The 21,727-nt window shown below is 33.6% G+C and overlaps 2 protein-coding genes across 2 annotated transcripts; both read right to left on the reverse strand.

The window, feature by feature from the left end:
- Positions 1 to 481: 481 nt before the first annotated feature.
- On the reverse strand, positions 482 to 7,065 carry LOC145624117 (fumarate hydratase 1, mitochondrial-like). The gene is made up of 17 exons (XM_081677076.1): positions 6,857 to 7,065; positions 5,891 to 6,008; positions 5,501 to 5,650; positions 5,270 to 5,380; positions 4,943 to 5,026; positions 4,217 to 4,315; positions 3,643 to 3,693; positions 3,511 to 3,560; positions 2,591 to 2,672; positions 2,386 to 2,480; positions 2,241 to 2,307; positions 2,087 to 2,137; positions 1,776 to 1,871; positions 1,483 to 1,581; positions 1,335 to 1,364; positions 1,188 to 1,253; positions 482 to 860 (listed from the first exon to the last, which is right to left on the reverse strand). The coding sequence occupies exons 1-17, from the start codon at positions 7,006 to 7,008 to the stop codon at positions 774 to 776; spliced, it is 1,488 nt and encodes a 495-aa protein (XP_081533202.1). The 5' UTR covers positions 7,009 to 7,065; the 3' UTR covers positions 482 to 773.
- Positions 7,066 to 9,153: 2,088 nt separating this feature from the next.
- Positions 9,154 to 10,811, reverse strand: LOC145615662 (major strawberry allergen Fra a 1-3-like). Its single transcript, XM_081670728.1, has 2 exons — positions 10,538 to 10,811; positions 9,154 to 9,799 (listed from the first exon to the last, which is right to left on the reverse strand). Exons 1-2 carry the CDS (start codon positions 10,725 to 10,727, stop codon positions 9,504 to 9,506), a joined length of 486 nt encoding a protein of 161 aa, XP_081526854.1. The 5' UTR covers positions 10,728 to 10,811; the 3' UTR covers positions 9,154 to 9,503.
- Between the last annotated feature and the right edge of the window lie 10,916 nt (positions 10,812 to 21,727).

Raw genomic sequence — 21,727 nt, forward strand, 5'->3', positions numbered from 1 at the left:
ACTTTTGAATAATTATTTTTTTCTAACATATAATTAGAGAAAAATAGTGGTTAGTGTTTCGACATGTGTTTGGTAAAATGGAACACTAAACAAAAAATAAAAGGCACAGAGTATATGTATATTATATTTAGAAATTTGAAAGTGTTTTTCACTAAAATTAACTTAATTTTTAATGACTAGTAAAACTATTATATAATTCCTTCGTTCAAAATAAGTTGACACGTTTTAAATTTTAACACTATTCACATAATCCCTATTCACTAATTTGTACAAATTTTTGTATTTTACTGCATTTATATAAGAAAACATAGTTATAAGGAATATTATTATATTCCTCTTAATTTGCAATTGCAAATCATCTGTCTATTGAATTTCAATAGATGATCCCCGAGAATAGTGCAGATTATGGAGCATTATACTGCCCGATCAAAGAAATGCAATCCGTTTGAAGCCAATGAGGCCACAACCATGAAAAAGAAACTAGATCAGAATCCAAATGATATTGGAAGATAAATGATGGATTTGCAATTTCATTATTAATTACAAGGGGGCTTTCTCCTTGTTAAATAACTATCCAACATTGTGCCTGCTCTAACGAACCAGCAAAACCCCAGACCACTCAATAAGAAAGCCTCGATATGTTTGCTTGCGTTACATTGTTGTAGGATTATTATTCTCTAATCCAACTTATAATTGGGATCAACGGACAAAATTGGGTAAAAATACTCAGCTTCAGTCAACAGTATGCTTCAAGCTAATAAAATTCTTCAGCACTAGTCAGAGGGACCAATCATTTTCTCAGGCACGACATGCTGGTGGAACTCTTCCTCTGTAAGAACTCCAAGCTTCAATGCAGCATCCTGCAAGGCAGATCGTTTTGTTATGAATACATTCAACCCAGTTTTATTTCAAACGCAAAAAATTGCAAAATACATCTTCATCTAAGAAGATGAGAATGCTCATTGACCAAAGAATATAAATGTAAACTGGATTTCTGCACCTCTTCTTCAAAATTTTCAAGTCAATTAACAATCTTCAGGAAAGATTAACGGAAATACAATCTATCTTTTGCTTTTAGATGCATATAATTTTAAGGTACAGCTGTTTATTGTTGAATGGTGACAAAAAAGGTGCAATATAAGAAGTTGATCCGTGGAAAATTGTTAGTCAAGGAGAACGATTACTACCTTTAATGTCGTTCCCTCTTTGTGTGCTTTCTTGGCAACTGCAGCAGCGTTGTCATAACCAATTTTCTGAGACGCGAACATAGATAGTCAGTACAGGAAGCAGAGTATATGAAAGCATCAAGAGTAAAGGGGCCAGCAATAACTTACAGGGTTCAAAGCTGTCACAAGCATAAGTGACTACAAGAACAAATGGCAACACATCAAGAAAAATCGGAAATATCAGTTAAGTTTTCCGTCCAAAGATATTAGATACGTCATTGAAGAAATTAGTTCAACATTACTATTGTACACTTGCCTCATTTAGCAACTTAGAAATTCTCTCCGTGTTGGCTTGAATTCCCCTAACACAGTTCTTCTCAAAAGAAGCAGATGCATCCGCCAGCAATCTCACTGACTGGAAGCAAAAACAGAAACAATAAGGAATACATACTATAATCTTAACAGAGCAGATGATTGCACACCTAGCGACAGACGGTTATTGCAGGATTTTAACTGCACAGACCTGAGCTTAATGAAAGCTTTGCAAATTACTTCAAATACTCTGCTTTTTTTTTTTTTAAATGATCATAATGGAGTGATAAAACTTACATGTAGAAGAGCGTTTGCAATGAGGGGCTTGAAAACATTTAGCTCAAAGTGACCATTTGAGCCTCCAACAGTTACTGCTACGTGGTTTCCCATTACCTGTGAGTAAGCATATAGAAGATCAATGACAATGTTGTGACCAACAAAAAGTAAATTTCCCTCGTAAATCAAGGCAGTTCTACCCATGAATATGATATGACAATCAAATTGATAGCAAATACAGGTGAAAATATTTGCAAATGAAGTAAGAAAAGCATGGTATTCCTGTCCTTCAAACAGCTTCTATGAAACACAGTGAACTATGTTATCTTTACCTGAGCACAGACCATAGTTATAGCCTCACACTGAGTAGGATTAACCTTCCCCTGTAGTGGATAAAATAAAATTGCTTAGAACTAAATACATGAGAACTGCAGGGGAGGGGGGAATATGACATAAAGAAAGATCAATGATAGACAAGGACTTTACAGGCATAATACTGCTCCCTGGTTCATTTTCTGGAAGAATTAATTCACCAAGACCACATCGTGGACCACTGCATAAATAGCAAACAATTAGAAACCATAAAATCACAAAAATGAAATAGCAGGTCCTATTGTTTAAGAAATCATACCTTCCTAGAAATCGTATATCATTAGCGATCTTCATTAGAGAAGCAGCAACAGTGTTGAGAGCACCACTTGTTTCAACAAAAGCATCATGTGCAGCCTAACAAATCATCAAATCAGAGGATACAAGTAAACAAAAAATCTCACAGTGAATATACTGAATACAAAATAAACTAAACAAACAAATGACATGAGGCATCAGACACTAACCAATGCTTCAAATTTGTTTTCAGCAGTTACAAAAGGTAAGTTAGTCTCTTCCGCAACAGCTTCAGCAATCTTAACATCAAACCTGAAAGATATTTAAGGAAGATCAAAATACTACATCCGTTTCATATTATTTGCAAATTTTGCCAAAAATGGATACTACACATTATTTGCAACAATTGTTTTCTTTCCTTTTTAGGTTGTCATTTCTCTTTGTCTCTCTCCTCATCACATGCATCCTTATTTTTCTCTCTCAATCTTACACTCAAATACAAATTTTGCCTAGGAGTCCATGCACCCTCTTAAGTTGCAAATAATATGAAACAAAGGTGGTATTATATTGCATAGATGGAGTGAAAAGTGTATTACCACATAAACCTATATGGCATTTGAACAATCATATGCCACTTATTCTTCCCACAAACACTCTGTATATCTAGCTACACACATCATTATTATATATGTGGGTTATATTAACACAAAGAAACTGTCTCAATTATCTACAAATTAACTCAGGCTAAGTAATTATACTTCCCTGAGAATCCATTCTTTAAGCACCCTCCACCCAAAAACCAAAGATAAAAAAATTGAAAAAAAAAAGGACGTAGATGGTCCAACAACTTAATACTGATGGATATAAACCCAAGTAACCCAACACATTTTTTCACCAAAAAAAAAAAAAAAAAAAAAAAAAAAAAAAGCCACTATCAAATGCATACTACCACAAGCACCCAAGACAATCTGTATGATATACAGTAAACTCTAGGCTGACTGTTTTGAACTTCTGACATTCTCTGAGGTTGGACATTAGGCAAGTGAAAACACCAGGTTCATAAAACACAAGGCAGCTAAGAACTATTTGATATTCCTATGTGATTACTTCCAGTAATTAAACACATTGTGACAATATGAGGATCACATACCCTTTCTTTGTGTTTAATCCAGTCCCTACAGCAGTGCCTCCTTGTGCAAGCTGCCAAAAGAGTAAAATTGTAAATAGTGACAAAGTAACAGAATAAGTTGAAAAAAGGGGCAAAAAAGCTGAGTGTTTCTACCTGATACATATGAGGCAGAGTGCGTAGAACTCTATCAATTCCATACTTGACCTGAAAACACCAGAAAAAATTAAGAGACCTGCAGATAAGATATAAATGGGCCAGAATATCTACTAAAGACAAATGTTACAATCATTCCATTTATTATATCTCACATGCATTTAATTTACATGTACATCCGCATATTGGGTAGCTCCATATGTTTTAGTTGAATCAACATTCAAGTGTAGCAGGCATCAATTAAGAAGCTATAAAGGACAGCCCATATCTTGGTAGGAAGCCTTAGCATAAAGGGGACATTTATTATTTCTTTCTGAAATCACCAAGCATAATTATAAATAGGAAAAGGATTAAATCAAGTTAAACTGAAGTCAACAATCTAAATCCCAAATGCAATGATAATTTTACTCGCAAATCATTCATATGATCACCATATTAGACATAGGACCAAGTAATACTAATCATTAATAAAGGGGGGGGGGGGGGCAATATGCTGAAAAACAAGAGGGGGATGGGGGGAGGTAGAGGAGGAAAAAACTCAAGTGAAAAAGGATATAAAAAGCAAATTACTCACTTGTGTAGAATAGCCACTGAACTCTTGGCCAAGAGTCAAAGGTGTTGCATCTTGAGTATGAGTACGCCCAATCTTAATTATATCTTTAAATTCAACAGACTATAAAAGCATGAAAAACAATCAGTAACTAAACCACAATAAAGAAGAAAATAATGAACACGTAGCACAGACTGAGTAATAACCATGCAGAACGAACTACTCAGGGAAATTCTATGGATGTTAGGCTATTACTCCTGTTAGCTGTTATTTGCATTTATTTCATTAGCACTTGCTCAGTGCCTTTCTTATTACAAGAATCATTCTACTTTACATAGTCTAAGAATTTTATTTTTGACATACATATCCTTCAAGCATCATTGTTACATCAATATAGCCATTTGATTATATTATTAAAAAAAATATGTATAACTCATTACACATTACATCTGTAAAAAAGTATGATTCAGCCTTCCAAGAATTCTGCTATTATTATAAAAAAAAACCAGTGCAGCTCTAATTTTTCCATTTTCTCAAAACCAAAAGATCAACAAGGCTTTACCAACAGCTCTTCGAAGTGCAATGATTTACCAAATAAGAAATAAAGGAAACATGTAAGTTTTACTGCAAGTTGTCATTGGGTGCTGATGCAAATTGTCATGTAAAAGGGGGGAGAGGATAATGGATTTATCATGCATTTCTCAAGTAGCTCTGCACAAAATTTTAAAAACGGACTTCAGTGTCACTCACTTTAGCATGAAGTGAAGAATGTAAGTTCTTCAAGTTTGGCACAAATCGTGAATTTATTTCCATAGCTGCTGCAATGTGCATCACCTGAACAGAAAGTGACAAGTCAACACCAGTGGCACAAGAAACTAAAAATTTGGATGCAGAAACTAATGCATAATCCATCAAAGTCAGAACCGACACAATCTTGAAGTGGAATTTAGCCACACAATCTTGAAGTGGAATCTAACCATTTAGAAGAACCTTCACAACCTTCAATAGATTTACATTGAGATGCAGATATAAGGTCACACCAATTAACAAAAAACTAAGACAATGAAAAGCACTTACAGTGGGGAAAGTGTCATTAGAGGACTGTGACCTATTTACATGGTCATTAGGATGCACAAATTTCCCCCCACGTGTATGTCCAAGGATTTCGGCTGCCCTATTCGCAATAACCTGCACATAAGCATACATTATCAACACAAAAAAATATATGTAACACATACATCCCAAAGAGGAAAAGATGAAAGTTTCACAATTCCATTAAACATCTCGAAGTAGCCTAAGAGCACTAACCTCATTGGCATTCATGTTGCTTTGTGTGCCACTGCCAGTTTGCCACACTACAAGAGGGAAATGATCGTTTAATTTTCCCTCAGCCACTTCCTGGGCAGCTTGCATTATTGCATTTCCTATTGTTGGATCAAGGCCATATTGCATATTCACCTGCAGCAATACATCATTAGGAATAATTAAGCTAAGTCTAGAATGCTAACTAGCTTGCCGGTTATGATCTATACATGCTAAGACCTAATTTTTGAGTTACCACCATGATGCAAATGAAAAAACACAACATTTCTTTGAAGAATATGGAAATTGTGGAAGCAATGGAGATCATTGCAAGGGCACGAAGTACCAGATGTTCTATGACATTTCGTGGAAAAAAAACATAAGTATATGATATACCTTGGCGGCACATTTCTTTAAAATTCCAAATGCTCGAACAATAGGCTCAGGCATACGTTCACGGTCCCCACCAATTTCAAAGTTCTGTAGTGATCTCTGAGTTTGAGCACCCCACAATCTGGAAAATTCAATCGCAACAACCAAAATGTTGTAAGACCCCAAGATGATTGACCAATTTTCAGAAAGCAATTCAAGCAACGGGAAGTTTATGCATAAGTATCTTATAAGCTGCTCTAATTCCAGTCTAGACTTATAACCTGTATTTCCCCTAACATAAAAAAAACTCTCAATTACTCGGATTCGTTACTTCTCATTTAAAATACGCAAACATCTAACAAGACAACCCAATCTGTTTCACAACTCTCATTTCACAACTCTGATGCTCTTGCACATAGCCCTTTCAAATATAAGAGGTTTATCTACAATCATAACATCATATCCATTATCCAATGTCACCTACAAACTGCTACTATCTAGTACATAGAACAATTACACTACCATAAATTCGCCGACCTTGTTACATCGAACCGCTCCGCAATTACAGCACCATTGCAATAATTCACACACTCCATAACACAAAATGTAATCAGATAAGGTAAAACTGATCACAACTTTCGAAAATCACCATTCTTCCTCTCACCCAACTTGCTTAAATCTTGTAAAACCCATTTAAATACAACTTAATTCAATAATCAATCAACACGAAAACAATTCAATCTTACAAACATACACAAAACCCAGTTCATCTCACTATTTTAAAACAAGATCTAAGTATCTAACACCCCATAAAAAATAATGACACCCCAATTTCATAACATTTCCACAACTTAGCAACAAATATTAAATCCCAAAAAATCGAAAACAGAAAAATCATCAAACAATCAAATAAAAAACAAGAACAAAACATAATTAACCAATTTAATATCAAAATGATTGAAAAGGGAAGAGAGAGAAAGACGAACTAACTTATCAGAGGGGACATTGATAGGCCCAAAAGTGTCACGCTCCTCACGAAACGAAGACGAGTAAAATCTCAGCCATGTTGACCGCAGCGCCGTCGCAGCCGCCGCCGTTGACGGCGTTGATCCGGTAGAAAGCCGGCGACTAGCTAGATACATCGAGTGTTCAAAGGTAGAGGGAAAATTGGAGGAGAGAGAAACAAAATGACTAGAAGACCAATTGCAATTTTTAAAATTTTTATTTGTACATTTTAAATTGTTTAAAGGAGTGGGCCTAGTATCAATGGAAATTTGTTTTGAAGTTATTGGGTTATGGGCTAATTTTGGCCCAAGTCCATCCATGGGTACCAAATTATAAAAAAATAAAATTAAGGGTTCGTTTGATTTTACAGTTAGTTTTCAGTTTGGTTTTCTAGATTTTTAGAAGTTGTATAATGTAGCTTTGTTTTAAAAAAAAAAAATGTAGCTTGTATTTTTTTTTTTATTTATTTTGGTGTGAAAGAATGTGGCTTGTATAATGAGCTTAAATTAACCAAGTCAAGCTTGGTCTAGTGAAAAGGAGAGTATCTTTCAAGTTTTCAATCCCCCCCACTAGTGATAATTTGGGGGAGTGGGATTCCCTTACCTTTCCCCCACTCTTCCAAATTGTTTAGCTTATTAATCCGGGCTGGAAGGACCTATGAGAGGTTCTGGCTTGGTAGAGCCCTTCTCCTTAATAATAATAAAAAAAAAAAAAAGCTTAATTTAGTTTGCTTAAGCTAATCATGTTAGTTTTTGAATACTCACAATTAAAAAGTGAGAACTAGTTTTTCTAGTTTTCATGTTTTTGTTCTGGAAAAACTGAAAATTAGAACTTCTCATAAAAAAAAATAAAAATAAATAAATAAATAAATTATAAAAAAAAAACCTGAAAATTAGAGGAAAAAAGAACCCTAAATTAATAGAGAGAGAATGTATGGAAGAAATGTGATGAGTATCAATCTACTATATCCGATTCAATATATAAGGAAAAGAGTACCACATAGACAAATTAAACAAATGAGTAAATAAATATATATGACTTTTGTATGAGGTTCTAAAAGTCTACTAAAATTAACTTTTAGTTAAATTAATACATTTAATTGACTTGCATTGTGTATGTGGCTCTTAAGTCTACTAAAACTGAAATTACTTTGAATTGGTTTAGTATCTTAATTGGCATCAAAACTAGTTTTTTCATTTTAAATAATTTGATACTCTCTCCAATTGGTTACTTTTTATTTTTCTCATTTATTCTTTTCCAGTTTTCAACATATGTTTGAAAATTTATTGATATTTTCAACTATGTATTATTAAAAAAATAATAAGAATATGAATATTTTGAAACTACACAATAAGACAAATCTTTCAAAACACAATATATATAATTTAAATATGTTTTTTCTTATATATTTATCAAAAAATGTTCGTAAATTTATGTTTCACTCATATATATATATATTTTTTTTACACAAAAGATTCTTTAAGCAGTTTGGTAATTTCGCGCAACATTGATATACAAATTACAAAAATCATAAACAGTCATCAATTGTGGATTCGTGGCCATTTAATTTAGCCTAGAGTGTAACACCTATATATATTGAAAAAATTTCTTATGCTTTTGTCATTTTCTGTTTTCACTTAGCATAATAGAACACTTATTTAAGTAACTAAGGGCATGTTCTAATTTACAGAACTAAACTGAACTGAATTGAATTATTTACGAGAGAAGGAAATTAGGAATTGAACTGAACTGAATTGAAATTAAAGTGAAGAGAACTAGTCCTAACACTGCATTCACATTAGTTGCATATACTTCTCTTCGTTGTCTTCGTGCTAATGTAAAATAAGGATGGCTAAAACGATGATCTATTTAATTCTCAAGGATGGCTAAAACGATGATCTATTTAATTCTCTAGGAGAATTTCATTCGTAAGTTTTTCTTTTACTTATCTAGTTATCTACAAAACATTATGAAACTCCATATTCTTTTGCTTATCTATAAATCTCTCTTTTTAATTTGCATGTCTTTCTTGGGATCTATTTAATTCTCCGGTAGAATTTCATTACAATTTGCAATCACTCATATACATATTTGATCATACATATAGAAGATAGCCAATGTAATGAAAATACACATATAGAAGAGCGTAACTATATCAAGGAGTACTAATTCACCCTTTCTTGATATAGTTGCGCTCCACTTTGTTTTACCTTGACTTGTGCTCTTGTAAATTTTTTTATTTACAGAAATTAACAAAAATGACAGAAATTAAATATAATAAATTGACAGAAATTAAATATAATAAATTATATGCTTGGACTAGTTTAGTTACTCCACACACTTTCTCTACAATATGATTGAAATGATGACCAACTACATATATTTTACAATTGTATACTTCAATTCGTATGAAACATAGACACGTAGCATCTCATACAACATCGTATCTCAGTTCACCAATTAAATGTCATTATTTTTTCAAACCCAAAAATTAAATATTAAACAAAGAAACTAAACAAAGACGTGCACCACATACTACGTAGTACATAATTTCATTTTTAATTAATGGTACGTACTACGTAGCATATTTTTGTAACCATTAAAAAACTTGAATATATAATTATGATTAAATTCAAGCATAAACTTGAGGGTTGGCAATGAGATGGTCTTCAATAGCCTTAAACATCATTTGAATCCCTTGTTTGGCACTTTCAATTTCTGCATCATCCATAACATTGTCTCCCTTCATATGGTAGTGTGCTACCATCTTGTAGTGTGTTCCAGTGCTCGAAGCGTCGTATTTGTTCTCATACACGGCACATTCTAATGTATCGGGAAATATATCTCCTTCAATGCTTGTATACTTGAGGTAGAAGTTAGTACAATCGATTTCGTCTACTCTAGTTTTCACATATCTGTATGGAGCCTCTGCATATATAATTGATCATCATAAATTTTGTCAACATGATTATAATTATAATCTTATGATTCTTTAATTTAACATACATACTATTTAATCCATTTCACAATGACCCTTATTTATATGGTTATTGTAAATAGACATTATCGCGTAAGGAACAAGTAAGATGATTATTATGGGGTGCAATTTTGTGTTGTTTAATTTAATGTTGTTAATTAGATTTGAATAATTGAAGTAAGTTGATGATCCGGTTTGTAAGAAAATTGTAAATATTTTGAAACGATAATTATCTAAAATTTATAAATAAGAATAAAGTTTTGATAAGAAATTCAAAATTTTGGATGGGAAAATAATTATATACAAAATACCATAAAATCTAAGCTAGGCGATGAAGTTGTGAAGACCTAAAGCATATGCTTGCCGTTTTGCCTCATAAAAGTATGTTAATTATATTTAGTTTTTTTTTTTTTTTTTTTTTTTTTAAAATAAAAAAAAACTATATTAAGTTTTGATTTGGTCGAGTTGAATTTTTAAAAGAAAATTAATTATGGGACAAAAAAATTGTATTTGACATTTTGACCAAGTGAGACAGAGATTGAGTAAAATAGTAATTTCTTATGACCATTTATGACATGACGAATTCAAAATGGACATAACTTAACAAGAAAAATAGAGCAAATAAAAAAGGACGATAATAAGAATCAAGAAGGGAAGGGGAAATTAGTTGTAAGCTAAGATAAACTAACCATCGGGGAAGTTGATATTTTTGACACAACCAACAGTAGTAGAGTCGCCTTCAACAAACTCGACAGATTTAACAAAGTGAGGCACAACCTTTGGCAAGAAGTTGTGGCTGTCAATGGACATAGCTTGGAACAACCGGTTCGGGGCGACAACGCTATCGAATTCAGCTAACGTGCATGTTATGACACCCATGATTATCGTTTACGTTTTTGTAAGAAAACAAACAAAACTATACAAGCTAGTGAAGAACAGATGATATGATGAGAGAAAAATGGATAATGCAAAATAATGAGAATTTGTGTTGGTATTTATAATGGTTGAGAGACTAAGGAAAAGAGAATTTGGTAAGAAAGCAAAGAAGTTGCCTATTTATTTCCTTAGTTTTTTCAAAGTCTTTATTATTAGTCTTAATTTGTTAGAGCAGCCCTTTGTAGAATACATGATGATGGAATTCTATAAGAAGCAAAGATTAGGCAAGTTAATTTAGAAGAGTTGGTGACGAGTACAAGTGTGTATGTGTTATAAGAATTCCACAAAAAGATAGATATATGGTTGACTGTGTATTATTTTGGAAAATTTGCCATTATATGACTAAATGATGCACGTTTTTAATTTTAACTAATTTATTCCAAACAATTGTGGCTCGTTTTCTTTGTAAAAAGTACAGGATATACATTTTTTTTTTGATGGGCTGAGAAAATAAAGCTAAGTTAGCCCATTTGATTGGGGATACCTAAAACATCCTTTTGGATGATAAGGGAGAGGAAAGGCGCAAAATTATTAAAGGACCAAATTAAATTTTCATGGTGGTGCCCCTTCTTTGCCATGTAGTCTGCCGCCATATTCGTCTTTTGCAACAATGATGAATGAAGAGAGAATAAAGTGTGTTCAAAGCTACCTGGCCTCCGTGTCACATATGATATTGTAAATCTCCCATGGAATTTTTCATGTTCTCTTGATGGCGTTTATGATTACCAAATTATCGACTTATATAATCAGATTACGAATGTCTAGGAATTTAGCTCCCTCTAAGCCTTCTCTTAGGCCCATTGCTTCTACGCGCTTGGAAAATTGAAGTGTCGGGGTGAAGAGCCTTTGCCCCTGCAAGAATAAGATTTTCATTACTCCCTCCGTGTGTTTTTAAGTGTTACACTTTGACTGACATATAGTTTTAGGCAATTTAATTGACTTAAATAAAATAAGAGGTAAGTGGGGTAGTTGGAGTATAAAAAATTGAAAAAGAAAGATAGTGGGGTTAATAGTTTATTGAAATGTAATGAATGTGAAAGGAGATATATAATAAAAAAAGTAATAGTACGTGGGTTTAAGTGGGGATCATGAGAGGAGAGAGATATAATATTTTAATGTAGCTTTTTGCATAAAAGGAAGTGTAATACTTATTAAAACACGGTCGGATTTGGTAAATGTAACACTTAAAAAAACACAAAGGGAATATGATTTCTAATTACAAAGCCAAAAGTAGAGCTATTTTCGCCTATTTTTGAGCCATCAAAATTTAACCTGTGGAAATTTCTTGGAGGGGGAAACCAAGCTCTTTGAGTTGTATTTTGGCAATTTTTATTTGCCCCGGACTTAGAAGATCTATGGGGTTGTCTTCATGGCATATTTCAATATTTTGATAGTTGTACCAATCATTAGTGAAGTTCTTGATTAGAATGCAGCTTTGTACAACATTGAAAGATTCATTTCTAATGATTGCTGAATTTCTAATGTACCAAATAAACCACCATGCTATAAAAATATTTTGTGTCATCTCTAATGGGTTTGCTGCTCTAATATTTGAATAGAATTGATAAATGATGTCCCCATATATTTAAACGGGTTAGTCCATTTGCCTATCTTGGTAAGGTAGCTGAAGAATGAAGATATCTTCTAAAAACACACATTTAAGTAAAAGATGGTCTACATTTATGTGTGATGATTACAGAATTGACAATGAAGAGGAACGGTGACATTGCTTCTAAATAATCTCTCTTGTAGGAACTCCATCATTGTAAATTTTCCAAATAAAGTTTTTTTTATTTTTAATATTTGGAGGGAGATTAGTTTTCCATATCCATTCGTATGAAACTTTTGCATTTAATGATGGGTCATAATTAAGAACTATCAACTAGAAGTGTATCCCCATAATACTTTATCTTCTAGATTGTTAAAAGGGATATAAATGTTGTTGCAAATGCGTTTGACTATATTTTGGGGGAGGATTTGGTTTAATGTAGTAGTATTCTATTGCTTGTGTTCAGGGAAATAGGCACACACTTTCTCTATCAAAAGAATATGAGGAATCCAGGTGTCTGTTCAAAAGTAAAATTTATTATCATTTGTACAGGAAACACATTATATTTCTAAATTGCAAAAAAATGAGTTTTTTTTGTACATAAACTCTTTTTGGTAAATATTATAGTTCGTATGTACAAATTAGCTTGTAGCTAGTTGTAGTAATTGAATTAATAACCAGGCCTGACCCTTAACATGTGCAGCTTGAGTTTCTGCACAGGGCCTATTTGCCATTGGGGCATCAAAACAGTCAGACTATATAAAAAATAGTTACATGTGTTTTAATAATATTGGAGTATAGCTCAATGGTGAAATACTTTAGCATGTTATAAGCATCCTGAGTTTGAGGATTGTCTCTAAAATTAAATAAAATTGAAGAGAAAAAAATCTCAAAGAAAATTAGGTTTGAACAACAAAAATATCATACATATGAAAATATATGAAATGTCCATTGAAGCATTAAATAGTCTTCTCTCCTGACCTTTGTTAAATGAATGTAATAATATGAAAATTACTTATGTATTTATTTACAAATTATGTAAAATTAATTATAAATTAAAAAATTACGTCAAAGTAAATATATTATTATGTTTCACATAATTAATGTATATAATTTGTTACTTAGTAGAAATGGTGAAAAGTCTATTACTCCCCCTGTCCTTTTATTACATGCCTATTTCTCATTTTGTACGGGAATTAAGAAAGTTGAAGATTCTTTCAAACTAATAGTTGAATTGATTGGATCAGAGTGATTACAAAATCAATTACAAAAGTTGTTAAGCTATTGTATTTATACATATACAAGTTTTAATTATATAGACCATAGATCATCACCTCTCCTACCCCAGTACAAGACAACAGTAGAAAGCTTTCAAATTTATGCCTATGTAATCCATCACACTCCTTGTCACAAGGCTGCAACCTGTTGAAAGAAAGCTCAGGTGGCCTCTGACTATCACTAGTCGACACAGCAGATAGCTGTAAACTCTGACTGTTATTGCAATGTATTTCTAATGATTACCATCTTGAACATGAATTAGGAAAGTTTTTTATGACAGGAAATAGATGACATTCACATCAGATATACAATCTTCAATAACACTTGTAGAAAGACCAATTAAAAGCCTAAGAGAAAAAGTCAGCATTCTATTTTCATAGTTTTCCAAGATCAGAGAAACAGGGAAACTATCGATTCCCTTTACAAAAAGGTTAGGAAGGGAATGAAATCCTTGATGATCAAATACTTACTATCCGCATTGTGATCGTAATCTTCAAAAGCCACATTACAATGAACACTCTTAGAATTTGGACTACCAAGGCATCTAAATCCTAATGAATTGGAGCTTGGGCAGTAGGCAACTAATGAGCTAAAATACGGAACATATTTTAATAGATTATCTTGGGAAATTCTCAATGGTACTCTTGAAGTTTCTTTCTTTCTCAATGGTAAACACTAAAAAATTAAATTATCAATGGTAATCTTAAAATACTAAAACTAATTTAGTGGTAACAATAATGATATTAATACATAATTATTAGTCTAACCCTAGTTAACTAAAGGCAAAATGACTAATATAACCCTATTAATTAAAAAAAAAATTAAAAACCCCAGCCACCCCAACATCAACCCCAACCCACTCCAGACCCAACTCCTTAGCAGCGGCAGCCGACGACCCTCTCTATGGCAGCGGCGACCACTTTCGGTGCCCTAAAACCCTCCCTTCTTCATCACTATCTCTAAATTTTCCAAAAAACCGCCATTTTCATCTTATTCTCTCTCCTCAATGACTCCACATTCATACTCTCTCGATTCCCATCCAAATCCTCTGACTTCGTCGAAAAAATTTTCGTCGCCAATTTGACTAGCAATTGAAATCCCCAACAAATTTGAGCCAAATCCTCCCTAATTCGAGCAAATCCGAGCAGAAATTCCCTATTCTTGAGCAAAAAATCAAACCTAAAATCCCCAGAAATTTCGAACCCGTTCAAAACCCCCATACCCCAGCAAATTTCGACCCCAATCCAACAATTTCGAATCCCAAAACCCAACAAATTTGATTAACAACTGAAAACGCATGTCGTCGTCGACCCCAATCAAATCTTTCTTTCTCTCTCATCTGCTCACTCTCACCATCACTCTTCCTCTGCCACCGTCGTCGTCGCCCATGTCGCCAGATTCATTGAACACCGGCGCCGATTACTCTACATGTAAGGTCCATTAGTATTATTTGTGGGTAAAATGAATTCGAGATATTTTATCAACAAAGCTTATTCAACAATGGTGGAAAGCTGTAATCCCCCATATTTTTTTAGAATAAAATTATTATATTTCTTTATATTTAAATAAATATTTTACTTTGTTTTCATTAAATAAAATTATTATATGCAAAATTTATTTTAACTATATTAGATTATTAAGCACCAATATAATTGAAATCCTTATTATAAGTGGTGTTGTAGCCCAAATTTGAATAAAGAGAGCCTAAACTTTTATTCAAGCCCAAATACAATTCCCACTCCTACTTGATTTTGAAGATCAAGCCCACAAAATATATAAAACCCAAAACCCTTATTTCCCCTCACTTTCTTTCCTCCTCTTCACGTCTTCACAAGAGAAAAAAAAAAAAAAAAAAAAAAAAAACAAAACTTGAAGCTGCTTACTGCTGCACCTCCGGCCACCCTGCTCACCGCCGCCTGCACCTCCGGCCACCCTGCTGACCGCCGCAACACCGCCGCCCAGCCACCTTGCTGCCGTTTGCCCTCTTCTTCCTTTATTTCTTTTTATTGTTTTATTATCTTATTTAATTGTTTAAAAGTTTTAAGCTTTAATTAAAATTCTTGTTCTAAATTATATTATTATGGTTTGATAGTATGTTTAGATTATAAAAGATTATAAATTTATGGATTTTGTATATCTAGATTATTAAATAAAATTTCAGATTATGTATTTTGTATATTTTAGGGCTTAAAACATTGATTTTTCATGTTTTAGGGCTTGAAAACGTGTTAAGCAAGTTAATTAGAAATACTATGATTTCATAATTGTAAAACCCACAATTTTACAATTAAAATTAATTTTCAGATTATATATCTTGTGAAATTGGACTTTTAGGTTGTTTATTTGAAGGATTTTAAGGTTTTAAAGTGAAATATACTATTATAGCTATTGAATTATGTATTTAGATCTTTAAAAGTTTGAAGTTTGCAATTTAATTTATTTTTTTCGGATTTTATATAATCTGATTTTTTTTATTGGTTTGAGCTAATAATAAAGGTTTAGAATGCTTTAATATCTTTTAAACAACTATTTATGCAATGTGATAGGTATAGACTATTTGAATTGCAAAAACTATTAATAAAACAAATTTTCAGCATGTATTAGTAAGTTAAAGTTGCTGTAATTTATTATTAAACACTATATTTTCATGATTTTAACACCTAAACTTGTAGTTGGGATGTTGTACTATTAGTTTTGGCTAATTGGATAAATTTAAGGACTTTATTTTAATGGTTTGAGAGGTTTTTAAATACTTTAGTATTGCTGTAATTTTAATTGCTTTGGTATTGATTTATTCCTTATTATTTGGTTTAGGAGAGGACTTTGTAGAAGGCGATTTCTAGTCTTTAAAGTGGCCAATCGAATTGTTTACTCAAGGTACGTACAAGTTACAAAACCTTGCTTTTAGGTGCATGTTTAAGGATGGATCGAGAACTTAGTACCATGTCTAGGGATGACTGGGTTAAATTGTTTGGTTATACATTGTGAAATTCATTTGATGTGCATTATTTATTATTGCAATTATTGGTTATGTACTAATTATGCAAGGTATGCTTAGAGGCAAAGGTATGTGATTGGTGAAATGATTCAATTATTACTCATTCATGATTTAATGAAATAGGATGAGTAAAGGAATGGTTCATGTCTTATAAGACAAGGTTAAGAGTTTGGGGTGCCTTATGCACTCAAGGTGTTTATACACCGAGGTAGTAAAGGAATGAATAATAAATGTTGCTTGCCACTAATAAATCAAGAATTGAAATTGAAAAGTTGTTTTACTTGATTGAATTGATATTGGATTGATTGAATTATTATGCATGTGAGTCATCACCAAGTCTAAACCTGTAAATCACGTAAAGTGCAAGATGGATGAGCAATAAAACTCTGGATTGGTGCACTTCTGGAGTAATGACAATCAGGGGTTGGGGTACATGGGGTATTAGCCGTGTACTTTTCTCGAGGCCGTCTGATCTACGAGTCTCTTATTTCAAATACTTTTTTTATAAAACTAGGAGTTAGGTGAGATCTCATACTAACTACGGTCACGGAGTCGCGCCCGTGGTCGTTGGATGTTTATTGATGTTTCCGAAAGGAGGCATGGGGTTTTTCTTTATTGATGTTCCAAATGGGACATGGGTTGGACAACCTTGTCTATTGCTAAATCCAATGAATAAATTGAAATGAGTTAGCTACTATTAGCTAGTGGAGTCTTAATAAATTAAATAATCGAGTCGTATGTTGAGTTTGTGATTTAATGATGCGTATGATTGATTATTAGTAGCATGTTAAGTACTTCCTTATTTTACTTTGCAGCTTGTATGTACTCAGCTTTGCTGATTGCGTGCTTTTGTGTGTGTGTCCTTCTTTGGTCATGGCCTTCGCCTTCAAATGACCCTGTGACGATCCAATTTTTACACTTGTAATATTGGGGAGCAGAATAACCACAGGTTCTCTCACATGCAGCATTCATCAGGGTTGTGGGATCTTGAGTAGAGAGTTGGTTGCTTATTTTCGCGTTTCTTGCAAGTTTGATTTTATTTAACTCGTTTTCACTTGACACCATTTCTTTTGGTTTAAGTTTGTTTTAACACTGAATTTTAATTACTTACTTATGCTTTTGGGTTTTGAATAAGGGCCTTAAAGGTTCCAACTTGTAATACTTTGCTTTGAGGTTTATTCAAACTGTTTTGGTTTTCCGCTGCTAACTTCTGTAATAGCCTTAACGTTTGAACACGTGGCGGTAGCACTCCAGTAATTCTCTTGGATTTGTTCAGGTTATTTACAGGTTTCTCACAGGTTCTTAAGAGAGAATTATTGGGGTGTTACAAAAGCAGTCGTGGGTAGGCAATGGAAGGGATGAGTTGGGGAGGGGGAAAAAGTGGGTGAGTTTTTATTTTTTTAATAGGGTAGTTTGGACATTTCATTTTCCCCTTCCTTTTAAAATATTAACCATGGTTAATATTTACTTACATTTGTTAACTAATGTTACCATTGAATTAGTTTTAGTATTTTAAGATTACCATTGATAATTTAATTATATAGTATTTACCATTGAGAAAAAAAGAAACCTCAAGAGTACCATTGAGAATTTCCCGATTATCTTTAATCACTTGCTTTATTTGTCTACCGATATTATTAAAGTCTTCGAGTTTTATGCAATTTCTTTGTCATTGCAATTTGCAATATGACAAGTATCAATTCCAAAGTTCTATCACAAGTATAATTAGGCTTGGGGGTTATCAGCATAAAATGTAAATTACATCAAGGATCAAACTAAACAGGCAGCACTTCATCGAAATCGAAAAACTAGGACACAGAGGTATAAATTTCATCCCTACTAAGCTAATTACTTCACTCTAAATAAATGTTATTCACTAATCAACAACTAATCAATAGTAAAATAATGGCATAATTATCACAAAAATGACATTCAACCTTCTCAGCAATCATAACATCATATTAAAATTTTACCAAATTTCAATTAGGATATACAATTCCGAATTCCGAAGCAACATCACCTCTCCTACCCCAGTACGAGACAGCAGTAGATCATCACCTAATTATATAGACTGGTAAAACAACACATTTTATCCAACGCACTCAAAAACATAGGTAAGATAAATTTAGCTAAAATTATTTTTATTACTATTGAAATTAATATAAATTCGACAAAATTAAGGGTAATTTGATTAAACTTACTGTAATTCAACTGAAATATTTGCATACAAACAGTCGATTGAATTTAACCCTAAAACTAGAACTTTGAAGTTTTTTTTTCAATCACCTAAAATTCAAATTGCAAATTAATTTAATAGATGAAAACTATGAATTTAATTATGTTTTGATAAAATTGGGGATGATATATGACGATTCCCCCTGCCTTTGATACAAAGCTCTGTCTAGAATATATACAGTCTGCTCTAAAGCTGAGAAAAGAGTGCTACCTAGGAACTAGAGAAGCATTAATTACAAAATAAACTGGCTGTACGTTACTAATAGGAAATAGTTATCTCTTAAACTTCCTATACTCCCTCTCAAGTGGGAGTGTGAGGATCACGAACACCCAACTTGGACATAAGAAAGTAAAATTGATCAGTCCCTAGTGCCTTAGTGAAGATGTCAACTAGTTGAAGAGAAGTCCGTATATGAGCTGTACTAATAACCCCGGCAACCAAGAGCTCTCGAACAAAATGACAATCGATCTCAATGTGCTTAGTTCGTTCGTGAAAAACAGGGTTTGCAGCAATGTGGAGTGCAGCTTGGTTGTCACAAAACAAGCGAACTGGTTGACGATGAAAAACACCTAAGCATGAGAGGAAGGAGCGTAACCATTTGACCTCGGCACAAGTAAAAGCCATGGAACGGTACTCTGCTTCCGCCGAAGAACGGGACACGGTTGCTTGCTTCTTTGTCTTCCACGAAATAGGAGAAGTGCCGAGGGTGAGAAAATGATTTTGAAGTTTATTTCGTCTACTTGGTGAGCTTTGGGTAGACTTAAGAAGGGAATGCATGCATATTCCATACATATCTTTACATTTTATTGTCATTTGGAGTGTCATTTTTCTTATTTATCTAACATTTAGTAATTAATGTCTTAATTGATGTTTTTGTGATGTGCTTGTGTTATGCTTTTGTATGTTGGTTGCGTTGGGATGACGTAGAAAGGAGATGAGTGATTCAGTAAGCACGTCTGGAAGCACGAATAATACTACTAGGAACAACCCTATTGTTGTGTCTGAGGATGAGAATGATGCGCGAAGTGAAGATACCTTAGAGAGGTACGAAAGGATTATGACGCCAGATAATCCTGATGAGGAAGACTACCAATATATACATGAGTTTAAAACTGCGAAGAATAAGAAGCATAAGATTAACACTTATAACAGAATGTTCAAGGACTATACCCTTATTGACTTTCCAGATGAGGATGACCTTGAATGGCTACAACCACCACTGGAAGATCCAAATGCGGGAAAAAGAGCTACTAGAAATCCTAATCCGCTTCACAAGTACATAACTATTGAAGATTCAGATGATGAAAAGGATCCCGATTTTGATGTCAATAACTATGATGAAAAGAAAGATAGGAACAGCAATGTGATACCTTGAGATATTTTTTTTTTAGAGTAGAGTTAGCATGAATAAGGCAACTTGCCATTAATAATAGTTATTAGAACTTTATTATAGTATGCTTTAGATGATTAATTTAAATAAGTAGCTAAAGCTATAGAGTTATTGTTCTTTGGGATTCATACTTTTATTTAAGTTATAATAAAGTCATTATTATATTAGAAGTTTCATTTTACTAATATTTGTGAGCCAAAGAAAGTTAAAGTTAGTGAAATAAAGATTTTAAGATATTTCCTTTGGTTATTATTAAGCTAGTAAGAGTGACGTGGTATGGGGATTATTTTTCTTAACTTTACTTGAATTTGGGTGTGAATTGTGTTTATATTTGTATGATTCTACTTGGGACAAAGGGGTGCAAAGCAAGGTGCCCTTTTGAACCAATATATGTGATATTTATTATGATGATTCTGTGAGTATATGCGTATAGTATTTGAACTAGAGTATGATGTCCCTATATTTTCAGGCGTAAAACTACCATGGCCAATAACGCCGCCCTTGCTGAAGCCATCCGAATGTTGGCAGAGAATCTGAACCAAAACCGAGGGGATCAACTTGACCCCCAGGCAGAAATGTTCAAGAAGCTAGCACAAGTGAGACCCCCAGTGTTCAAGGGAGGTGCTGACCCCACCTTCTTAGAGAACTGGATACGTGAGTTTGACAAATTGTTTGTGGCACTGAACTGCCCTGATAATTTGAAGGTGGATCAGGCAGCCATGTATCTTAAGGACGAAGCTGACATTTGGTGGAGAGATAACTGTGAGCTAGTGAAAGCCAAGCCTAACTTTGGGTGGGAGGTATTCAAAACCGCTTTAAGAGACAAATTCTACCCTCCTTTCCTAAAGAAACAAAAAGCCCAAGAGTTCATAAACCTGGAAATGGGGCAGATGACAATCTCTGAGTATTATAACAAGTTTATGGCACTTGCTAGGTTTGCCCCTGAAGTAGTACCCACTGAGGAGCTGAAGGCTCAGAGGTTTGAGCAAGGGTTAACTAACCAACTGCAAAAAGACCTAGCGGGGAAGGTATTTAAAACCCTAGACAAGGTATATGAAAGAGCTGCCCACATGTACCACCTAAATTCTAAGAGTGTGGGAGAGACTGCCAAGGCCGGGGAAAAGAGGAAGGACTTTGGGAGACCAGAGCACCAAAGTAGCTATAAGAGGCCTAGGAATGGGAACTCATTTGATAGAGGTGACCAAACTGCTAGCAACTCTTCTACTGTTAACAATGGAGAGAGAACCTACCATTGTAAGAGGTGTAGGAGAAACCACCCTGGGAGAGATTGTGATGGGAATTTAGTGACTTGTCGGTTCTGTAACAAGAAGGGGCACAGGGAATATGAGTGTTACACCAAACAGAAACAACAGGGAAATGGTGGGAATGGTGGGAACACCCAACAGAGGCCTAACAATTTCAACAACCAGGGGAACAGGGGAAATGGTCAGAATGGGAAGTTTGGAAATGGTCAGAATGGGAAGTTCGGCAA

This window comes from Chenopodium album, chromosome 3 (assembly GCF_948465745.1).
Source record: "Chenopodium album chromosome 3, dcCheAlbu1.1, whole genome shotgun sequence".
In the NCBI taxonomy this organism is placed as follows: Eukaryota; Viridiplantae; Streptophyta; class Magnoliopsida; order Caryophyllales; family Amaranthaceae; genus Chenopodium; species Chenopodium album.

Coding starts and splice junctions, on each gene's coding strand:
- LOC145624117 (XM_081677076.1), bottom strand. CDS start 7,008: ATGTATCTAGCTAGTCGCCGGCTTTCTACCGGATCAACGCCGTCAACG. Junction 5,651..5,890: donor TAAAGAAATGTGCCGCCAAG/GTATATCATATA, acceptor GTATTGCTGCAG/GTGAATATGCAATATGGCCT. Junction 3,561..3,642: donor CTCTGCCTCATATGTATCAG/GTAGAAACACTC, acceptor CTCTTTTGGCAG/CTTGCACAAGGAGGCACTGC.
- LOC145615662 (XM_081670728.1), bottom strand. CDS start 10,727: ATGGGTGTCATAACATGCACGTTAGCTGAATTCGATAGCGTTGTCGCC. Junction 9,800..10,537: donor AAATATCAACTTCCCCGATG/GTTAGTTTATCT, acceptor TTATATATGCAG/AGGCTCCATACAGATATGTG.